General features: G+C 41.6%; 1 protein-coding gene across 1 annotated transcript in view; it reads left to right on the plus strand.

The window, feature by feature from the left end:
• The first annotated feature begins 793 nt into the window (after nucleotides 1-793).
• The window catches only part of LOC119789384 (myelin transcription factor 1-like), a 33460-nt gene continuing 10425 nt past the window's right edge, over nucleotides 794-23828 (plus strand). The window contains exons 1-15 of the mRNA XM_038294254.1: nucleotides 794-851; nucleotides 934-999; nucleotides 3618-3835; nucleotides 7059-8135; nucleotides 8322-8441; nucleotides 8720-8810; nucleotides 10534-10647; nucleotides 10725-10942; nucleotides 12022-12224; nucleotides 12369-12584; nucleotides 12707-12855; nucleotides 14190-14252; nucleotides 21447-21515; nucleotides 21726-21788; nucleotides 22704-22787. Of these exons, the coding sequence (XP_038150182.1) occupies nucleotides 835-851; nucleotides 934-999; nucleotides 3618-3835; nucleotides 7059-8135; nucleotides 8322-8441; nucleotides 8720-8810; nucleotides 10534-10647; nucleotides 10725-10942; nucleotides 12022-12224; nucleotides 12369-12584; nucleotides 12707-12855; nucleotides 14190-14252; nucleotides 21447-21515; nucleotides 21726-21788; nucleotides 22704-22787 (2768 nt within the window). The 5' untranslated portion in view covers nucleotides 794-834. The remainder of the gene's footprint in view (nucleotides 852-933; nucleotides 1000-3617; nucleotides 3836-7058; nucleotides 8136-8321; nucleotides 8442-8719; nucleotides 8811-10533; nucleotides 10648-10724; nucleotides 10943-12021; nucleotides 12225-12368; nucleotides 12585-12706; nucleotides 12856-14189; nucleotides 14253-21446; nucleotides 21516-21725; nucleotides 21789-22703; nucleotides 22788-23828) is intronic.

Below are 23828 nucleotides of genomic sequence, written 5' to 3' on the forward strand. Positions count from 1 at the left end.
CTGATGAACTTTTAAGGCAAAACTACGAAGACACTGCTGCAGTGATCAATTATATGATCATTTCTATTATAGATAAATGCATTAAGAAAGTTTTCTAGATCTTGCTGGACATCAGTCCTTTATTCCTGGAGATGTTCTTCAGGTGATCACAGGCTAGCTCAGTAACTGCCTTTCTGAGCCTCTGATGGTTCAGGTCTGAGTCCATCATGATTTCAGCAATAATCAGTGGTTTCCAGCTGCAGCAGCTGAAGCTGGGTGCTAACTCAGGATCTCTGCTCCTTTGGTCCGAAGATTATTACCTCACTTTGGTTTTTATTCAGTTTTAGAAAATGATGGTTCATCCACATATTGATCTGTTCTCAGCATCTAACCAACGCTCTGATGGGTTAATGATCACCTGGTGACATAGGATGTAAAGCTGTCTGTCGTCTGCATAGTGATGCTAACTGATCTGGTTGTTTGCTATAATCTGAGCCAAGCATGTAGATGTTGAGAATGTAGCTGTTGAATAGGAGTGGCCCCAGAATGGAGCCTTGAGGGACCCCACATTTGATTTTCCTGGTCTCTGATTTAAAGTTCCCCATCAATAAAATCCAGTGATCAACTGTGGAAACACTGTTTAGCAGTTTCAACCTGTTCCCCATCATCTGAGGTAGAACCGATCAAATCTGATTGAATTTAAAGATCTGCAGCTTCAAATGAACAAACATATGTGTGAAAACTCTAGTGACTAAATATTTTAGTGCTTAAATAAAGTGAGACATAAATTGTGTTTTTGAATTTAAGCAAAACTTTGCACTTTCCTCTGTGTCAACAGAACAAGTTGGACAAACAATGAAGCTGGAAATAAGGTAAAAACAATGGCGTCCTTTTTCTGAAGCTATGACCTATAATCATCCCAGCTCAGATGTTTCTGTGGTTCTGTGTTAGCAGCAGCTGTCCCACACCGGGATGCGATGGCAAAGGTCACGTCAGCGGGAGATATTCACGGCACAGAAGGTAGGATTCATCACTTCCAGTCATGGTGAACAGGTAGTGTTTGCTCACATTAACTATTCACTCACTTTTTCCCAAAGGAAGCGGAAAAGAAGTGGCACCCGATAGGATTGATCATCAGCTTCATAAATGCGTTCAGATTCTATCTATAGTTGTTCTTCTTGTTCTCTGGGAACCTGATTGGAGAACCTAAATGCTTTTTGCAAAGGAAGAATAATAGTAAGAGGGCATGTTGAGAGTGATCTACAAAGATCCAGAGCGATGAATAACAGCTTATTCCAGTAAAGTCAGTAGTGGAGTGGTCCCTGGAGCAGTGGGGTTACTCACCCTCTTTTCGAATGCAGCCCAGAAACAATGAACGGTCAGAATCTCTGTGTCAGGATTTGGTTTAGGATAGTTAAGGACCCAAAAGCATAGGCAGGCAGGCAGAGGTGAATTTTAAGTAGATTTAATGATGAGTACTAAAACTCCAAAGTCCAAAACCACAGGCAACAGGAATCCAAAATCCAAAAGAAAACAAAGTCCAAAAACAAACAAGAAACCAGGAGTCCAAAAAACTAAAAGATAAAAAAAACAGGAAAACACAAGTTAAACGTTACCAAAAAACCTCTGAGTCATCAAGGGAAGAACTGTAACCAGGAGGAAGACTGATGAGGTTAGACAAGGACCCAGCGAAGAGGAACTGAACAGCACCAGTATTTATAGGAGACAGAAACAAAGAGAGGGCTAATGAGCAAACTGGGAGCAGGTGTGCACAGAGCAGGAGAGGAAAAGAGCTAGGGAAAAAGGAGAACACAAGAGGGCAGCAGAGGGCGACAAATAGAAACCAAGAAAACTGAAAATAACCAGAAAAACACAATAAAATAACAATTAAACCCTTTAAACTACAAAACAAGGAGTAAAGTAAAACTGGATACTTAAAAGAAAAACATAACAGAACCAGAAGTCTAACACTCTGTGTAGTTTAACCAATAATTCCTTTATTTCCTTAATGTCATCTAATTTCTTCTGTTTGATCTGAGGATGATGAAATAACTAAACGCTGCCCACAGACTAGTGACAGATAGTGATTTATGCTGAGTGATCTATTCCTGGTTGGAATAGGATGACACCTTAATAAAACGTCTCTTTGAACAGATGATTGGCAGCAGTTAGTGCCGCCACCATTAAAACGAACTGAATCAGGAGCAGTTTGATGGTTTTACTGGAAACACAGGCAGCCTGCATGGATAGAAAATACACATCAGGCAAACATGGCGTTCTGTTATTTATTAAACATTTATCTAAATAAAACATTTTAGATGTGAATTAACATCCTTGTTCATATTTCAGCTTAGATTTAAAAATAAAAATCAAAAGCATCTAAACCAATCAGAGAAGCTGGAAAGTTTATAAATTGCAATAAAGATTATTTTAGTGTAACTTTTTAGATATATATACATATATATAATATGATTATTGGACTTCATAATTCAAATTATTCAATTAAACAATATTTAACAAAAATGCATTATTAATAGTGATTTATTCTCCTAACCCAGTGCTGTTCAGCCCTGACATGTTATTAGCACCATTTCTGAGGTCCAACAGTAGAAACGGGGTAGCATCGCAAACATTAGCTGAACTGCTGGCTAATGCTAATTCATGAGGACGTTTGAAGTCTTTGTCATCCCTACAGTTAACCAATGTAATCAGTAGTACTAGCCAAGCAGAGTAGCGCAGGTGATGCATTCACTGTCCTAGAAAAAATTGTAAATTTGGTTCAGAGATTCTGGTTAGTAATGCGGATCATGGGGGATTTAGAAGTAGGTATACCTTGGTATACCTGCCATATACCCGTTGTATACCCTGGACTACACCACTCTGTAAAGCTGAACCTACTTCCTGTGCTAGAGTCCTTCATCAGCTCAAACATTCAGATAAGAACAGAGGCTTTTAGTTTCAAAATTATTATTTTAAAAGAAAAAAATCTCTTTTAGCACTGGTTCAATTCCAGATGTTCATGTATTTAAATCTGCAACACTGTGCTTTATGAAATCTGAAAGCTTTTATTTCCTAGAGGGTGTTTGCTCTAGTTTGAAAGTCCATCATAGCGGATCTTCTTTCAAATATAATTTACATTTGCAATGACAACAACAAATATCCAAATCCTGAAACCTTTAAAATCAACGTTGATGGAAAAATCAACTCAGCTGAATTTCCTTGAATAGAAAACCTTGTCTGGATGTTTTAAATGAACCGTGTAATAAAGCTCCTTTATATGAGAGATGACACTCCTATTACTATTGAAATAAACGGAGAGCATTTGCTGCCTTAAGAGGAAATATATTCAGATTTTCTTTTAAATCTTTCATAACTTTTATTTTACTGGTAAAGAATCCAACTTACTTGTTCTTAATTATTATAAACTGTATTATTGGTGAAAGGGACAAGTTCATCAACCAAATGGCTCTGAAGCTTCTTCTCTTTGCATATTTAGCATGTGGATGCAGAACGTTCCAGCTGTTTCTGTCCTCTGCTGAATCACTCAGAGCCTCTGAGAGCTGAAAGCTCTAAAATACGGAGATGGATGGTGGCAGGTTTGAATCAATGTCTGACCTTTTTGTCCGTCTTGCTCTCAGTGCTCTGGGCTGCCCTATCGTAAAGAAAAGGAAGCTTCAGGAGGCTGAAGCTGAAGAAAACCCATCGTCTCCCAGGAAGAGGCTGCCGCCTACCAAACCGGCAGATGAAGACAGCGACATGGCAGAAGAGGAGGAGCAGAAAGACGAGGAGTATGGGGAAGAAACGGACGTCATTAAAGACAAAAAGAAAAAACAAGTCAAGAGTGAGATAGAAAATGGTAAGTAGTTGATTAGAGGGACTGATGGTTCTGAGTGTGTTCACATTTAGACATCAGCTCATTCTTAAAGGGTAACTAAACCTCATGTCAAAGAATATCCTCCCAGACCAATGAAAAAACACAAGTAAGTTGGACAAATATACAGACAGGATGGATGTGGTCAGAAGGGACAGATGATTTGATTTAACTACATAATCTAATTACCGACATCTTAAGTAAATTAAAACATTTTGACTAATAAGAAATAAAATGCTCAATTGAAAAATCAATCAAAGCTCATGAGATGCAACCTGTCATCAACCCTGGAGGCTCCACGGCAGCTAGCCAATCAGTGATCTCAATTTGGCCCTCATAGGATGATATAGCAGACATGGAAATGTCATTTTAGAAAAACATTCTGCCAGGCTCTAATCAATAGGACCCAGTATGCGAGGCAGACCGACAGATAGATTTAGTTAGTTCATTAGAAATGCAGTGAAGTTCTGCAGGAGGAGAACACAGGTTAGTGACCACATCTACCTGGAGGTGGATGATTATGAACGTGAGTCACTAACCTGGTCTTATAGTTCAGTCCATGCCCAGAGGGTGAGAACGGTTCCAGCTGGTCAGCTGCCAAAAAGATGTGGCAGGAGCCGCCCAGAGAGACGCTGAAGTTCTAGAGGAAGGAGAAACAAGCAGCAGATCAGAACCAAGCAGACGAAGGAAGGCAGGATGATCCAGGGGGAAAAGCCAAAGCCGGTGTTGGGAAGCAGTTCCAAGTTCAGGTCACAGATAGGGATCCAGCAGGAGTCTGAGGACAGGTCAGGCAAACAGTTCAGAACAGGGACCGGCAGGCTCAGCGGTCCAGATGCAGAACGGGTCAGGAACAGACAATCAGAACACAATCAGATGCGCTAGAGAACTCTCACCAAAGACCTGAATAATCTGGCTCTGATGACTGGGAGCAGGCAGGTTAAATAGAGACTGGAGCGGGTGGATCAGATGGACGTTGATGAGAATCTGGGCGGAGCTAGGCAGGGGAATGAAATGAGTAATCAGACCAAACATCAGCGCCCAGATTATGACACATTCAACAAAAGGCTAAAGGTTGCTAATGGCGATCATGTAATTCCTCGAGGAAAGAACAGTTTATCTTATTTCCAAAACCATAAAGGAGTCTTGTCAAATGGAAAAGATTTTTAAAAAGTCTTTCGCTGTCAGTGGGAGCGGCTTAAGACAAGTGGTATCAGTGGAAGCTACGGGTTATCATCGCATCACTTTTGTTCATGGGAGAGGAGTGAGTGATGCTACAAAAGAAAAACAATGACCCCCCCCCCCCAAAAAAAATAAAAAAATAAAACTCAGTCATAGCTCAGTCTATTGGTAACCTGTTCAGTCCTCAGAAGAACTGTCGTACTTACTGTCCCTTTGGAAAATGGAAAAACATGGAGTCCATTAAAACCATCAGTACCACGGCCAGAGAAGAAGAAAAAATGTGTCTGTTTGAAAGAGGGAAAGAAATACAATCCCAGGCGGCAGCAGGTCCTGAGCACCTGAGGTGAATAATTATAGCTCTACTTTCTCAGAAACTTGTAAATAAAACCCTGCTTTCCTACATGGAGCCTGACGCAGGTTTCCCTGTGCTCCTGGTTAACTGCATGTTAGTTACCTTCTTTCCATCTGCGTAAAGTAATAGCTAACTTAGCAACGCCAACCACCAATAACTGCTAACTCAGTCACAAAACTCCCGGAAACATCCTCTTAAAGGAATAGTACACCCAAAACATGATTAGCCTTCATTTTCTACTCACCCCCATGCTGAACAACACTCTGGAGTACTTTTTTGATATCTCAAATGCATCTGGAGATCTGGGAGGCTTCTTGCTTTCTGCTGACATTCAAATAATGGAGGTCTACGGTGCCCGAGGCAGAAAGGTCCATAAAAGTCCACAAAAAACGTGTCAATAGTCCTCCATACTGCTGGTCCAATGTATTCCAAGTGTCCTGAGTGGGTAGCATCCAGAATTTACTCGAAACGAAGTCATTTAGAATGTTTTTAGAGCATAAACAGTAGTGTATAGGATTTCCTAAAAGCGCGTTCACGAGTCTACGGAAACCGCGGCAGACCAAACCAGATGAAAGTGCGCATTCAGCGTCTGCTCTGCCGATAATGCAAGCGTAGAAGAAGAAATGTGCTGTTTACCTGTGCAAAGAAAGAAACAACGAAAGAAAAATGTCTGAGGACTTCAGTGTTGAGGAAGAGCATGAGTTCTTTGCCGAGCTGAATGCGCACTTTCGTCTGGTTTGGTCTGCCGCGTTTTCCGTAGACTCGTGAACGCGCTTTTAGGAAATCCTATACACTACTGTTTATGCTCTAAAAATATTCTAAATCACTTCGTTTCGAGTAAATTCTGGATGCTACCCACTCAGGACACTTGGAATACATTGGACGAGCAGTATGGAGGAATATTGACACGTTTTTTGTGGACTTTTATGGACCTTTCTGCCTCGGGCGCCATAGACCTCCATTATTTGAATGTCAGCAGACAGCAAGAAGCCTCCCAGATCTCCAGATGCATTTGAGATATCAAAAAAGTACTCCAGAGTGTTGTTCAGCATGGGGGTGAGTAGAAAATGAAGGCTAATCATGTTTTGGGTGTACTATTCCTTTAAGCCGCTGCTGGTTAGGGTCTAAATCTTCCAAAGACACTCTTTTTTTAAAAGTATAAAATAAGTAGAGGTAATTAGGCCTCCTTGTTGTCCTTCTGTTTCTGCTTTCCACGTCTCGTCTGCTTTAAATCCAGTCCTCAAATCTGACTGGTCAAAAGTCTCTCGTTTGACTGGCAGGTTTATCCGATGCAGAACACAGAAAATAACTGTAAGAAGTTCAAGGCCTGCTCTAAATGTGGGATATTTGAATGTCTCAATTTTTTTTTTCTTATTAGTACATAACAAATATAATCACATAAGTAATAAATGAGGTGGTATTTAACAAAGCAGAATAACCCCACATCACATAAAACAGTAACAGAATGAACTAGAGTTAATAGAGGGAAGCACTGAGACAATTTGGGGTCAAATATTCCTGGATTAATCAAGCTTATAAGTAAATGTTCAAATCTAAAGCGTAGCATAAAGAAACTGTCAGGAAAAACAAGTTCATTCTGAAACCAACTGCATGACTCTGCTGGCAGCGGGATGCAGAACAGGTTCAGCTGTGACCTTTCTCTACTTGGATCCACAGCACAAAGCTCCCTGGGGCCGGCAGAGCAGCCACAAAACCGCACCCCGCCATGTGAGCAAGACCAGAGCAGGAGCGCCGTCCCAGAGGCCGAGAACAACGTGGAGACAGAAAACTTCAGCGAGGAGCTGACATGCGTGATAGTCACAGAGGAGGAAGACATCCAGTCAGAGTCCACATACCAGCCACCAGAGCTCCCAGTGGAAGAAACAGTCGTTCCCTACCAAGAAGAGATGCAAGGAGATGAAGACGAAGATGAAGAAGAAGAAGACAACCTAGGAGAAGAGCAACAGGACAGAGAGGGAACTGAGGAGGAGGAGGAGCAGGAGGAGGAAGAGATGGAGGAGGAGAGGGAGATGAGAAGGCAGATAATGAGGCAGCAAAATTCTGATCACCAGTATTCAAGTGGAGATTACACAAATCAGGCCAGAGATACGAAACATGTGCAGAGTAATGAGAATGAGGAGGAGGAGGAGGATGAGGAGGAGGAGGAGGAAGATGCAGTGAGAGAGACCATTTTTGATCAGGAATCTGAAACCATTGTGTCTCTCAGGGAAGAAAAGGTCAACACTCTGAGGACGGAGGAGAAGGATGAAGAGGACAGAGAAGCAGCAGAGGAGGAGTCGCAGAGCAGCAAAGCTGGTGAGGTGGTCCACGATGATGATGAGGAGGAGGAGGAGGAAGACAAAGATGGAGAAGAGGAACAAGAAGAGGATGAAAACTCTAGTAAAGCCTCTCCAAGCACGGTGATCATTGAAGTCCGCTCTGAAGAGGAGGAGCATGAGGAGGAGGAAGAAGAGGAGGAGGAGGAGGAAGATGATGATGAGGAACTGGAGGACGAAGAGGAGGAAGACAGAGGAGATTACATGGATCGACTCTCAGACGGATCCGGCGTCACGGATGACTCTGAAAACTGGGATATGACTCGAGGGAACCTGGGGCTGCTGGAGCAGGCTATCGCTCTGAAGGCGGAGGAGGTCCAGGGAGGTCAGGAGAGTAGCAGGTCTCCCGACTACCAGCCCTGCAGCACCTCCTCCAAGACCTCCGATGGCGCCCGCCGCTCCGCCCACTGCAACAAAGGTACATCAGTCCTAAAAGGTTCACAGGTGTCCTATAAATAAACACATTTCTGTCCAAACATGTGATACAGGAAACAGGAAGATCAAAAATAAAAACATCTTTTATCTGAAAATGCTCATCAAATATACAAAAGATCCATATTTTTGTGCTTCGATGGATTTGATTAACCTTCTATTGGTCTTTTAGAAAAGAAGGAAGTAAAATGTCCGACTCCTGGCTGTGATGGGACCGGTCACATCACCGGGTTATACCCTCACCACCGCAGTCTGTCTGGATGTCCTCACAAGGACAGAATACCTCCAGAGAGTGAGTAAAACTTTCCAAACATCTTTCAAAGCAGCAGAGATGGCCTCCTCAGCCTCACCACTGCTCGTTTAAACAATACATCACCATCATCGTCGTTTGGTTCTTAAATGAGATTCTTTTGGGAACAACTAAAGATATTTTAGATCAGTATTTCAGATCAAAGCTGGTTATGTTGCCATGATTGCTGCAGCTAACATCAGAGTAACAACTGATCTCTCCATGTTGCTCATCCTCCACTAAACAGACTGACCTGCTGTCCCTCTGCTGTGTGTCTGTAGTTCTGGCCATGCATGAAAATGTGTTGAAGTGTCCGACGCCTGGCTGCACCGGCCAAGGTCACGTGAACAGTAACCGCAACACACACCGCAGGTTATTCTCTCACACACACACACACCGCAGGTTATTCACAAACACACCGACACACATACTTGTTCTGTCATAGTGAGGACCATTTGTTGACTCCCGTTGACTTCTATTGATTTTCAGTCATTTTCAACCCTTTCTATGCTCTAACCCTAAAACTAAACCTAAACCTAACCATTACTGATGCATACCTCACCCTAACCCTAAACCATTGACACCTCAGCCCTAAACCTAACCATTAGCAAAATAGCTTGTGAGATCCAGCAGAATGTCCCCACTTTGCAACAACTGGTCCTCACTCTGATGGCTAGACAGGTACACACACTGCAGTTTATTCACACAAACACTGCAGGCAGGCTAGTTGCATCGCTGCAAAAAGTCTTAATCCCCTATTCTCAGATTAGTCAAAATGTCTGTTGTCTTGAGATGGATTTTCTGATGAAGATCAGATTCTCATTAATGATCTTCCTTTGGGAAAATTCTAATGAGAAAAGTGCAATAATCGATTGCACTTTTTTTGGAAAATATATATGATGATTTCCAGAACTCTGAGCAGGTGCAGCTGTCTTTATGGAAGTAAATCTGTGTTGCTGGGATTTGAATTAAAAATGCCTGAAATTTAAATGTTGTATGTTTGTACTTCCTGTTTCCGTGTTAAAATATATTCAGAACACATTTTTGACCTAAAAAAAATCATTGTCATTATTTCTACACAGTTGAAATTTCATTTGTTATTTTCTGTTCAAGCTAAAAATTCACATTACTATTTCAAAGTGATTACATTTTCAATACTTATTTTTCAGTTAAAATTTTCAGTGTTAAAAAAATCTGCATGTAAAAAAATTCAACCTTTCAAAATTCAAACTCGATATTTTCAGCCTCCTGAGATTCAACTGGCTCTATTTCACCGTCTTAAATTCGGCGTCTAAATTCAGTGTAAAAAGGGAAGGGTTACTTCAGGTCACAGACATTAGCAATGGATTGTGGCGTCCAACACCCAGCCAATCCCGTTACGTTTTCTTAGTCGACAATAAAAAATGTTTAGGTCAAAAATGTGTTCTGAATATATTTTAACACTGAAACATACAACATTTAAATTTCAGTGGCATTTTCAATTCAAATCCCAGCGACACCGATTTACTTCCATATGTCTTCCTGCACTGACAGATTATTGCATTGATAGTAGGATCCTCTCAAAAGGAGATTATTCATCTAAAAATCTATTCTTATTTAGTATATTAATCTCAAAATGATCAAATAGACTTATTGACTAGATCTAAGACTGAACGTTTTTATTGTCTAATCTTTATCCTATTTGCACTGCAGAGACGGATCTAGAAATAAGTTTAACTTTTTTAAATATGTCGATTTGCCTTTGATTTGAGCAGGTAAATAAAAGGAACTATATGGGCTTAAAATAAAATAATTTGGTATTATTCACTTGAAATGCGATAATGGAGCTGTTCTTAATTATTCTAAACATAAATCATTTTACTCCATTAGGAAACGGTCTTCCTGCTCAAATGAAGGTAAAACATGAATTCCAAGAGAGAAACATTTATTTCCTTATATTTCACTTTTTGCAGTGTATTTAAGAAAAATCAGAGACATATCAGAAAACTGAATCCCCTCTAACACTACTAACACATGTTGGAGTGAATGACCTAAAGTAACCGTCTGGATGCTTGTTTTTTGGCTAAAGTGAGTGTTTGAATGTTGAACCTTTCAGCCTGTCCGGCTGCCCCATAGCAGCAGCAGCTAAGCTGAACAAAAACCAGGACAAGCAGGTCCAACTGCAGGCCTCAGCCGCTGAGCCCACCTCCAACTCGGATAGAGTGCTACGGTAAGGCAGTCCCTCCCTCCTCCAGGGCCGCCCACCTGTCTCCAGGCATTTCGGTGAACCCCTGACTTTTCTTGCAGACCGATGTGTTTTGTGAAACAGCTGGAGATCCCTCAGTATGGCAGCTACCGGCCCAACACGGTGACCACCACACCCCGAGCCAACCTGGCCAAGGAGCTGGAGAAATACTCCAAGGTTTCTTTTGACTATGCAAGCTTTGATGTCCAGGTGTTTGGGAAGCGCATGATCGTTCCAAAGACGCCTGGCGCCGCCGACACGTCCCCCAAAGCGTTTAAACGTAAGACTGAGCTCTGAATCAAGTTCTACTGTGTTGATGAAATGTTCATTATGCTTCGGCTGAACTGAGAGGAGGAAAACCTTCTCCTCTATGATGTAGGTCGATGTGCTGCTCACTAGTTCAATTCAATTCTATTCAGTTTATTTCTATAGCTCCAATTCACAACACTTGTCATCTAAGGTCACTTTGTAGTTCACCAGATCATCCAGTCAGATTGATTCAAAGTTTTCTATCTAAGGTAAACCTGCTGATTGCATCGACTCATTGACTCTTCAGCAATCCCTCACACTAAGCATGCTTGTAGCGACAGTGGAGAGGAAAAACTCCCTTTGAACAGGAAGAAACCTCCAGCAGAACCAGGCCTGCTCACCCCGTCCAGGAAACACACAGCCAGGCAGACGAGCTCCGAGCCAGCTCCCATGTCAGAGGATGAAGAGAGCACATCCAGTTAGTCACAGTCAGAGAAACAGGACTACACTGGAAAACAGGCCAAGCTCCAACATCTAGAAACAAAGGTGTTGATGGCAGCAGCACAGCTGATATTTCTCTCCAGGATGGAGTCACAGCCAAACAGGAACAGACCAGATGAAGCTACTATGAGAAAAAGCAGAGAGAGCAGAAGGTTAGAGATTGAACTAATAGATTCTGCAGAATAGGAGAATAGAGATAGAATGAAGCAGAATGATGAAAAAGGGGTCCCTATGTCCTCCAGCAGTCTAAACCTATAGCAGCAGAACTATAGAGATAGCTCAGGATAAACTGAGCCACTCTAACTTGAAGCTTTATCAAAAAGGAAAGTTTTAAGCCTAGTCTTAAAAGTAGACAGGGTGTCTGCCTTACGGACTAAAACTGGTAGTTGGTTCCACAGTGGGCCTCCTGTCCTGATCCTAGCCCTAAGGCCAATGGCTAATGCAATGCAGCAACTAAATGAAGCATGTTTTTATGCAGTTAATAGGTAAAAGCAAAGTTCCTCCTGATTTGTGTCTCATCTCAGTGAGACAGCACTCTGCTACTTTCACTTGTTTATGTTCCTATCAGGTCCTTACATACCGGTACTATTTTGCTCCATTTGCACACAGCTAAACCTTTTCCCAAGACGTCCTCACCGCCCCATGGTACATCAGGAAGTTTCCCCAAGAACACGCCGTCCTCCAGTGGTTACGACTACAGCCAGGATGCAGAGGCAGCCCACATGGCAGCTACAGCGATCCTGAACCTGTCCACCCGCTGCTGGGAGAGACCAGAGACCTGCAGCACCAAACCCCCGGAGCCGTCCACCAAGGTAAACTAGTCCATCACTTCCTGCATCCCAACAGATCATCAGTGGTGCTTATCAGGTGTTTGGACATGGGCTAGCTTTGACTCTATGGCTCCTTCAGCCCTTCATAAATATGCCTCACTTTCACTATTTATTGTGACACTGCAGGAGGTGGCAATAGAGGTGGATGAGAATGGCACCTTAGACCTCAGCATGAAAAAGACCAAGAGAGACGAGATAAAATCTCCTGAACCTTCATGTACTTTGGCTTCCTCCTCCCAAACTGTGGGGGCCACAACATCTCAGGACTGCGCCCAGGCAGAGTGGGATGGTCCCCTGGATTTCACCAAACCCAGTGAAGTTAAGGAGGAAGACCACGAAGAGGTACTGAAACCTTTCGTCCCTCAGAGAAAAACACGAGAGGGACCACATGTCTGTGGAAATGTTTGTTTTAAAGGAGAAATAAAAGCTTTCTAGTGTTTTATACTGATTGTTGTTCTTTTTAGATGGAATACACAGCTCCTTCATATACTTCATCTGAAGATGAGGAGGAGAACCAAGAAAACCCAGGAGAGCGGAAGTACCCTGGTGAAGTTACTACCAGCAGCTTTAAGGTCAAGTTTCAACCCAAAGACAACAAAAAAGAAGTTATTGTGTAAGTATTTAAGTTCTACCACTGAACAACCAATGGTAATTATAGGACACAAGGTGAAGGACAAACATCTGTCCTCAAACTAGCGTCATTATTTAGCATTTATTTCAAATGAATCAAGTTGTTTGATCAAATCCAGGTTGGTTAAAAAAGAGCATTTAATATTTAAAGGCTACTTGATCAAGTGGAAATATAGCGAAGGGATTAATGATTCCTTAAAATCCCAAATTTAAACTTTGTTTTTTAGAATCTACAGATTTCTGCCATTTTTATTTTTAATAATTGTTTCCTCATTCTGCTATTCACTGTAAATTAGATATAAATAAATACACATTGAATCCACATTATTCTAATTTGATCATTATAGTTATTTATTTAAATGTATATCTGTAATTAGAACTTAGGGGCTGCTCAGTGGAGCAGTGGGCAGCACTGCTGCCTTGTAGCAAGAAGGTTCTGGGTTCGATTCCCAGCCTGAGGTCTTTCTGCATGGAGTTTGCATGTTCTCCCTGAGCATGTGTGGGTTCTCTCTGGGTACTCCAGCCTGTTTGTCTCTGCTTTTTGGACTGGCGACCTGTCCAGGGTTGACCCCGCCTTGACCCCGCCTCTCGCCCAGTGACAGCTGGAGATAGGCACCAGCGACCCCACTTGGGAGTAAACGTGTTAAAAAATGGATGGATGGATTAGAAATTATAATCAAACATTTTTTTCAAACACTATCATCCACAATAAAAATATATTTTATGTACTCTACTGTAGATTATTGTGAATAGTTGGCTAATATAACAATAACTATCCGGATTATCAAATAAAAATCTTTAACTCAAGTAAATAAACATTAATTCAGATTAACAAACAATAACTCAGGTTAAATATAATTAACTCAGGTTAACAATCATAAACTCAGGTGAACAATAATTAACTCAGGTTAACAGAACATATTAACACATAAAACTCTGTAGAACATATAAACAAATAAAACTGCATTAAGCTCAAATATGAGTTTCAGTTCAGGAACTTTGCATCTATAACTACTTTTAGGATATCTCCCTGCCCAGGCAATGGTTCAAAAAGTATCAAAGAAAAGTCAAATCAAACAGTTTTACTTTTTCATTTTCTCCTTTGGAGCTGATCCACTTTAATGATTTAAGTGAAGGTTTTCAGCATATTATTATACTTATTAGAGATATTCATAAACCCAATACCTTTATGAAATAATAAGTGTGTTTAAAACCAAACATATGATCCTGAACGACCTTTTTTATCCTGACTGCATTTTGTTGGTACATAAAACTCAGTGCTGGACTAATTTCTCATCATTGCTTTCTTTGAATCAGATGTCCAACACCAGGCTGCGATGGGAGCGGACACATTACTGGCAATTATGCATCTCATCGAAGGTAAGACCCTGAGTTTTTATGAAGTCAGGTTTGTTTCTATTCAAGGTGTTTTTTTTTGGATTACTTAAACTGACATAAAGACGCCTCCTGTTTCCTGGGCAACACGCTTCTGGTAACATGCACTATCAATCTAAACTGTCCAGAAATAATCAATCCAAGCGCCACATTTATCAGCACCTCCTATTCAAAGCCAGTTAATGAAGAAAAACACTATGTAATGGAGCCTCCTAAAATTTGTTATAATATATAATTATATAAAGAAGACAAAACAAGAAATATATTTAAAGAAATATATTTTGTTGTCATTTTACCTACATAAAAAGTAAAGAAGAAAAAGAAAATTATTCCAGTGACCCACATAAGGTAATAACACATACTGATGGGAAGGATTAGAATATGTTGCATGAATACTTTAAATCAAGACAGTTTATTCATATAAATGACAATTTATAACAATAAATACTGAATCAAATCATTCAAACAGACTGGGTTAATTTTTTTCTATCTAAGGAATCAAAGCTGACTGCATCCAGTGATTGACTTTGCAGGATTCATTCCTCCTGGAAAACCTTTCACTTAGCTGTCTGGGTGGTTTCTTTGATCTGTTGTTGCAAGGGGCTTTAGGATGACTAATTTTTTAACTTGGTCCCTGACAAAGAAATAATGAACCAAACTAAATGTTTTGTAAATTGATGCTACATGAAGAAGGTGAATTGAACTGAAAAAATTAAGGAAAGGTTTAAGCCTACCTTTAAAAGTAAACAGGGTGTCTGCCTCACGGACTAAGACAGAATAGAAGATCTCAGAATTGTCACTTGAAGGACCTAAGCTTCCTCTAGAAGTCCGAATGGATATATCATAGTAAAATTGTGTGTGGAAATCAAAGGGAATACTTACTTAAATATTTTGGTTGAGTGTTTAGATCAGACTAACAAACGCACACAGGGAGCCATGTAACAACAAAACACGGCAGCGCCGAGCTCAAATCGTGGCAGTGGCTCGCTGTGACAGTTCTGGTGGCTTGTCGGCCTGACACAGCTTTAGTACTGGCTGGCACGGTGTATTACTGGCAGCAGCCAATAGACTGACAGTCTGCCACATCAGCTCCACGTTTACTGACACCGTTTGGGCCTCTAGGCAGCCAGTATGGTGGCAGTCTCTGCTGGCACCGTACTGGCCGCTGCCAGCAGAGGCCACTTATTGGCAGATAAACTACTTTGTTCCATCAAGTAAATGTGACTATAAAAGTTTTAATACAGTTTTTTAACCAATAACATCACATCATTAAAACAACAATCTACTTAGATGTACTCTAAATAAGGTATTTATGCCGAAAAAATGGCTTCTGCAGCAGCACAAGCGGTGTCAGTAAACATGGAGCTGATGTGGCAGACTTTCAGTCTAGTGGCTGCTGCCAGTAATACACGGTGCCAGCCAGTACTAAAGCTATGTCAGGTCGAGGAGCCACTTGAACTGTCACAATGAGCCACCGGAACTGTCACAACGAGCCACCAGAACTGTCACAACGAGCCACCGGAACTGTCACAACGAGCCACCGGAACTGTCACAACGAGCCACCAGAACTGTCACAACGAGCCACCAGAACTGTCATAACGAGCCACCAGAACTGTCATAACGAGCCACCAGAACTGTCACAACGAGCCACCAGAACTGTCATAACGAGCCACCAGAACTGTCATAACGAGCCACCAGAACTGTCATAACGAGCCACCAGAACTGTCATAACGAGCCACCAGAACTGTCATAACGAGCCACCAGAACTGTCACAACGAGCCACCAGAACTGTCATAACGAGCCACCAGAACTGTCATAACGAGCCACCAGAACTGTCATAACGAGCCACCAGAACTGTCACAACGAGCCACCAGAACTGTCATAACGAGCCACCAGAACTGTCATAACGAGCCACCAGAACTGTCATAACGAGCCACCAGAACTGTCATAACGAGCCACCAGAACTGTCACAACGAGCCACCAGAACTGTCATAACGAGCCACCAGAACTGTCACAACGAGCCACCGGAACTGTCACAACGAGCCACCAGAACTGTCATAACGAGCCACCAGAACTGTCATAACGAGCCACCAGAACTGTCACAACGAGCCACCGGAACTGTCACAACGAGCCACCGGAACTGTCACAACGCTGCCACTGCCACGAATTGAGCTTGCTGTCTCTCACAAAACAACAACAAACCAGCAATGAGGAACTGCAGAGGTAGTGTATATATGGGGAACAGAACAAAGGATGGGCTAATGACCTGATATGGAGCAGCTGTGAATAGAAGGAACTAGAAGGAAGCCGAGGGGAAAGGTAACAAGCACAAAGGGGCGGCAGAGAGCAACTCAAGAACACAACACAGCTAGAAAACAAATGCAATGACACAATATTACAAAGAAACTTCAAATAAACCAAAGCAGAGGGCAGAACTCTGACAGAAACTGAGAATTATTTTCATTCTCCATTATTAATCATGAAACATATTTCAGTCATTCCATTTTTTTTTATAAAACAGACTTGATCCTGTAAAATTCATCTAGATATTTATAACCTTTAGTCTTGCTTTGTTTAAAAGAAAAGCAGCTCTTAAGAAAAGCAGGTAGAATGGATGAAAGGTTAAAGCCTGATGGAAGAGCCAATGCGGAAGTCACACTATAAACAAGATAATCAATTTGGAAAAGGAAGGAAATTTAATAGCTGCCCTCCTCTTCATGCAAAGATGATCTGATCCCTTTATATTGTTTCATCACCACCAGTGATGAGCCAAACCAGAGATATTACCAGTAAAACCAAAATCTTAATCACGTGTGATCTATTGACTCTCTGGACCAGGTGGAGAAAATCAGCAATGTCCATAGATAGCACTGCTGGAGGACGTCAGTAATAAAAGGATTCATAGAGAGTGTTCAGAGATCCTGTTGACCTGCGATAGCTTATTGGTCTAGATTACCCAGGGCAATTATCCTGGAACTGGACCAATCGTATAGAGGGTACCTTGGCCTGGCACCTGCCAGAGAGCCTGGATCGCAGCCATCCTTGAACCGTACTGCTTCTGTATGCTTTTTATTTTGAAGAGCTGATTTTGAGTCATATCTTGCTCAGAGCGGTCATAACTCTAGGACCCCTAGATCTGTAAGGACAGTTTCTGGTAAATTGAAAGCCTTTTATTTCATTGCAACATGTTGGTGATGCTCAATCTACCTCAATCAGCTGTGGAGAAAGTACTCAACAGTAGTACTGGAGTAAAAGTACTGATACTCATAATCAAATCTTACTAAATTACATGTAAAAGTTACTCAGTCAAACATCTACTCGCGTTAAAGCATTCAAGTTCTAATTTTGGAAAATACTTAAGTATTCACAAATACCAATAACATTTTCTAATATCAGAGCATTTCTGTCTAATTTTCAGTCCTAAGGGCTGCTATCCGCCATGATGAATGAAAAACAGCAGCAGAGGATTAAAAAGCTAAGCTGAGCTAAAAGGAATGAGGAACTAACAGCTTCCTGGAAATAGAGGGAAAGTTATAAGACCCCCCCCAAAATGACTCAAGTAACGATACTTAAAAAACTAACACTAATAAAGTTAATGTACTTTGCTACTTTCCACCACTAGTCTCAATATCGTAGTGTTACTTTGATCAACTCAGGCCAAACCTTTCAATGACAGGAAAACATAAAGTACTTTACTTTAAAAACTCTGGATTCCCTTTGTCCAAAACTGAGTGCACCAATAAAAACATTAGAGGCAACAACAAAAAACAACAACTTTAAAGGGAGGAAGGCTCGGCTTGATGAAAGAATATTAGTAGAAAGATCAAGTTAATGTTAATAATAAAAAAGAATGCTGATTAAAGCAATGATCTATCATTATTGTTTCTAGCAGAGAGTCTGAACAAAGAATGATGCCTCTTACGACGTCTCTAGATCTCTAACAACGTATCTAACGATGTCTCAAAGAATGTCTTTAACAATGTTTCTAACAATGTCTCGAAGAACGTCTTTAACGATGTCACTAACGAACGATGTCTCTAACGACGTCTCTAACGATGTCTCAAAGAATGTCTCTAACGAAAAATGTCTCTAACAATGCCTCTAACGATTTCTCTAACAACGTCTCTAACGATGTCTCTAACGATGTCTCAAACAATGTCTCTAACAAAAAATGTCTCTAACAATGTTTCTAACGATGTCTCTAGCGATGTCTCTAACGTCTCTAACGATGTCTCAAAGAATGTCTCTAACGAACAATGTCTCTAACAATGTCTTGAAGAACGTCTTTAACGATGTCTCTAACGAACGATGTCTCTAACGACGTCTCTAACAATGTCTCTAACGATATCTCAAAGAATGTCTCTAACGAACAATGTCTCTAACAACGTCTCTAACGATGTCTCAAACTATGTCTCAAACAATGTCTCTAACAAAAAATGTCTCTAACAATGTCTCTAATAACGTCTCTAACGATGTCTCAAAGAATGTCTCTAACGAACAATGTCTCTAACGATGTCTCTAACAACGTCTCTAACAATGTCTCAAAGAATGTCTCTAACGAACAATGTCTCTAACAATGTCTTGAAGAACGTCTTTAAAAATGTCTCTAACGAACGATGTCTCTAACAACGTCTCTAACAATGTCTCAAAGAATGTCTCTAACGAACAATGTCTCTAACAATGTCTTGAAGAACGTCTTTAAAAATGTCTCTAACGAACGATGTCTCTAACAACGTCTCTAACAATGTCTCAAAGAATGTCTCTAACGAACAATGTCTCTAACAATGTCTTGAAGAACGTCTTTAAAAATGTCTCTAACGAACGATGTCTCTAACGAAGTCTCTAACCATGTCTCAAAGAATGTCTCTAACGAACAATGTCTCTAACAACGTCTCTAACGATATCTCTAACTATGGCTCCAATAATGTCACTAACGAATGGAGCAGTGGGCTGTCATGGTGCGGCGCCCATGGAGCAGTGTTGGGTTAAGGGTCTTTGCTTGGGGACCGAGAGTGGAAGACTGTGGGGATCAAACCCGGTACTTGCAAGTTTCTCAGAGCACAGAGCACTGCTCTAACCACTAGGCCACCACTCTGCCTACACTCCACATCCCAATCGTTTAAAAAAAGTACAGAAATCATCAAAGAATCAGCTCTGGGTTATAAATGAGTTCAATGTTTCATAATCTCTCAGTCCTTTCATTTAAAATTTAATCTGTCTGAAATAAATTCCCCTGAATTGAACCTAATGATTTGAAGCATTTTCTTTTTTTTCACCTAAAGTTCTATAATGAAATTTCTGATAAGCACTGATACCAAGTCTTCAGTAAGGAGGAAGCTGCGTATGAATTAAATGCAGGTTGGATCTATTCTGGTGAAACAGAAAAAAAAATCATTATGTTAAATATTCTACTTACATCCTGCTTCAGGGCAATGGGTGGAAGATAGGCACATGAGTGGCTCTATTCAATGGAGAAACCGAGGGGAGTAGCTCTTCTCTCTCTGACTGCAGGAACGCTTTACTGTCAGTGCTGTGGAGGGGGAGGGGCTTGCAGCAGCCTAGAGACTGACATTTTTCCGGGAATCCCACGGGTCACGGGATTCCCGTGGGATGGGAGTCAGTATTAGTAACGATCACGGGATTGGGACGGTACAGGATTAAACATTAACGGGAGCAGACGGGAGCGGGAGCAAACCAATAGTAACTTCCGCTCTGAGTTTTTCACCCGCGCTCAAAAACAACAAGAATGGGAGTGGTGCAGGAGCGGGAGTCATTCTGAATGGGAGCGGGATGGGAGTGGGAGTAATTTCACCAGGAGTGGGACGGGACAGGATTTAGATTTCTACTCTGGCCCGGGATCGGGACGGGACACCATTTTTTTCTGTGGGAGTGGGACAGGACAGGAGTGAAAATCCACTCCCGTGTCAGTCTCTACAGCAGCCCTCACTGCTCACTGAAGATGGTCAACTTAGAGCTTTGGAGGTTTTTACATTGTCACCAAAGTCTGGGTCTGATTCCCGGCCCCGGGTCTTTCTGCATGGAGTTTGCATGTTCTCCCTGAGCATGTGTGGGTTCTCCCCCGGTACTCCAGTTTCCTCCCACAGTCCAAAAACATGACTGTTAGGTTCATTGGCTTCTCTAAATTCTCCTTAGGTGTGACTGTGTGTGAATGGTTGTTTGTCCTGTTTGTCTCTGCGCTGCCCTGCAATGGACTGAAGACCTGTCCAGGGTGGACCCCGCCTCTCACCTGTAGACAACTGGAGATAGACACCAGCACTCCTCACTTCCCCAGCAGGGATAAGCGTGACAGAAAATGGATGGAATTTTTAAAAGGAAGTTGCTAAGTGGTCAGAAAATTGGCTAAGGTAGCAACAGTAAACCAGAGAGCAATTAAACAGAGTCACAGATTTCAGACCAGGTTCAATTGACCTTTTGACCTCTTAGGCTGCAGCACAGGAGCATAATGTTCAATAACAAGGTCCCCCTTCATCAGGTATAAGAAGTGTAATTTAAGACTAACGAATGAATTTTGGGATCACTGCTGCCTGAAGCTATTGGCTTAGGTGGAATTAGCATAGTTGTTGTTATGTTGTTCTGCGTTTCCATCATTATGTCTGACATGGTTATAAAATCTACTGAGCTCATGTTGGCTCCACTGCTTCAGTTTAAAACGTGGTTCAGATAAATTTAACCTGAAGTGAAACCTGCTCATCTGGGTTGGATTTGTCTTTGGCTTAAGCCATAAAACAAAAAGAAAAAAAAAAGAGAAATAGAATTTTCAATGCAACAAAACCACTGAAATATTTTCAGTTGAGTGAAATTAATTTGAACACTAATGTGTTTCCTTTCATGAATACAGATTCATTCGGTGTGATTAAGCCTCAGGCTCCCTGATAATGAAGGAATATTTACAAACAGGTCTAAGTCATAATCACAGCTGTGGTGATTGTTTTCATTTCACCTGTTTATCATAGAAACATAAATAAACACAGAAATAGAAAATAATAAATTTAAGCCATTTGTAAACTTTTTTCGTCCAGAGAAAACCAACAGTTGCTTCTGCTGATCATAAGCTCAGGTATCAGCTGAGGGTTCAGCTCAGTTCTGCTCAGTTCCTGCTCCAGCTCTTCCTTCCTGTTCTCACGGCTGTTTTCTGACTTTCTCTTTCTAATTTTCCAGTCTGTCAGGCTGTCCTCTTGCTGATAAATCACTTCGGACCCTCATGGCTGCCCACACAGCTGAACTGAAGTATGTGTGTTTTTATTCTTTTATGTGTTTCTTCACCTTCAACAAGTTCAGCTACAGCTTGGTCCATCCTCTCATCTCCATGCTAGAATCCCATTGGAATGTAAAATAAGGGCGGATGGATTTCCATTCGAAAGCAGCAGGAACTATAAGGTGTTTAGTGAGGATTCAGGTCACAACTGTCAACTGAAAGCCTGCCAACATTTTTCTCAGGTGTCCGACTCCAGGCTGCGACGGATCGGGTCACATCACCGGAAACTACGCGTCACACAGAAGGTTGACACTCTTTCCATTTGTCATGATTAACCCAAATGCAGAGAAACCATTACACAGAGACCAGGGGAAAAGGTTAAACAGGTTTTATTGAAGAGATAAAGCAAAGATCAGTGTTGCTCTGAACTCTGCTCAGCCGGAACTGGAAGGTGAGGGGAAGACACAGCGATTAGTTTAGGCTCAGTGGGAAATGTCATTCAAGAATTTGGAGAAGAGGAGTTGTTGACTCACGTTTCCAGAGAAGTTGGAGAATCTTTGACTCCAATCTGTGTGCTGTATTCCAGTGTTAGTCTGATTCGGTTTACCCAGAGCACGGTCGGTTGTAGGTGAACAGAGAAACTGACTGCCACTCAGATTTCCTGCGGTACTTGAATGAGTCGTAGTGGAGATGATTCCCTTGCTCAGTGTGTAAACTCAACATCCTCTCTGGGAAACTGGATCCAAACCTCCCGTTTGAATCCCCAGCTCAGTTTGAGGCTCGGTTGATCCTTCCAGGGAGAGGAGGTCCGAAAGATCCAGTTTGCAGGATGACTTCCTGCCGAGAGGCAAAGGCAAAAAAAAAACAAAGTTTAAATTCAGGTTTACAAGAACTCAGTCTGACTCAACAAAAAACTCAGCTTGGCTAGAGTACCCAAAACTGGCAAACACTCTGGCGTCGAGGTAGTGGCATTCAGCAGCTTAAGAGCACTCCGTTAACGAGGAAACCATCAGCAGGTGTGTGAGGAGGCGGACCGGAACCAGGCGCCTCCTGGTGGAGGAAGGGAGACAAACACAAAAAAACAAACACACAGACTGGAGCCCTGACACTATTAAAATTCTCATTATTTAACCATAGTGATGATATCTAATGAGATGACATCTTGTTGATCGTTTTATTTGCTTAAAGAATTGCTAATATTTGTTGTGTTTCCTCACCAGTTTGTCTGGATGTCCTCGGGCCAAGAAAGGAGGAGTCAAATCAACGCCTTCCAAGGATGATAAGGACGAGTCTGAGCTGCTCAGGTCACTAACTCATCTTTTTAGGTTTTATCTTATTCTGGGTTTTATCTTATTTTATTATGATGCTAGAGAAAAGGACTAAATGAGCTTAAATATATAATAGTAGTTTATCGTGGAGCAAATGTCACATGGCAGCATGAGGTGAGGGAGGAGCAGTGAATGCTCTCACCGCTCGTCGCTTCACCGCCAGGTTTAGGTTTTGTTGAACTGATGACATTATAGAAACACAATAAAGGAATCTTTCTATGTTGGACGTGTTTCTGTTGAGAGGAACTGATTGAATCATGAGGAACCAAGCAGGAACTGACATCCATCAGAGCAGAGCTCTCTGTCCCACATCCTCCGTCACCAGCGTTCCTTGGTGTCATTTATTGTAGGATTTGGCGCAAAAATGTTAGAAAATTCCCATCCCTGCATTAGAGCTCTACCTGTTTGATCTGTGGACGGTTTTCCATTCTTGCAACAAAACTAGCAGCAGTAGTGGAGTTTGGAGATGCAATCCACTTCTTAAATCTATCTTTGCTTTCCTCTTATTTATCCGGAAGTTCTGCAATCGCACTTTTTTCTCTCCCTCCCAGCTTGGTGGTGGGCTGCAGATTCAGCCTTCCCTGGAAATGCCTTTCCAACTTTTTCTTTTTTCTTTTTTGTCAACCTTTCATTACAAAGCAAAATATTTGGAGAGGACTCTATAAAGGTCTGTGGTAAAGGAATCCATTTTACTCCCAGTAACAGCCAGTCATGCTTTAGCAGCAAACAAGACGTGTGGTTAACACACTCAGAGTCTGACTGACGGGTATGACGCCCCTCCCTCTGACAATCTTCTGCTCTGGGTTTCATTCTCCTTTTTCCTCTATGACGGGTCACACCACGAATTTCTGTACTTGGAAAAGGATAAGTTTGGTCAGAAACAAAGAAAGAAGAAAGAGAGCAAACAGATGAGACTCAGTGAGAGCATCAGCTCAAGCAACACTGTTAGGTTTTAGATGCATTGAATATCATGCCTGGAAATAAACCCTCCTGTTGGTTCTAAAACTATTCAGTCCT

Source organism: Cyprinodon tularosa, unplaced genomic scaffold, assembly GCF_016077235.1.
Source record: "Cyprinodon tularosa strain WSP-4 unplaced genomic scaffold, ASM1607723v1 ctg1098, whole genome shotgun sequence".
Taxonomy (NCBI): domain Eukaryota; kingdom Metazoa; phylum Chordata; class Actinopteri; order Cyprinodontiformes; family Cyprinodontidae; genus Cyprinodon; species Cyprinodon tularosa.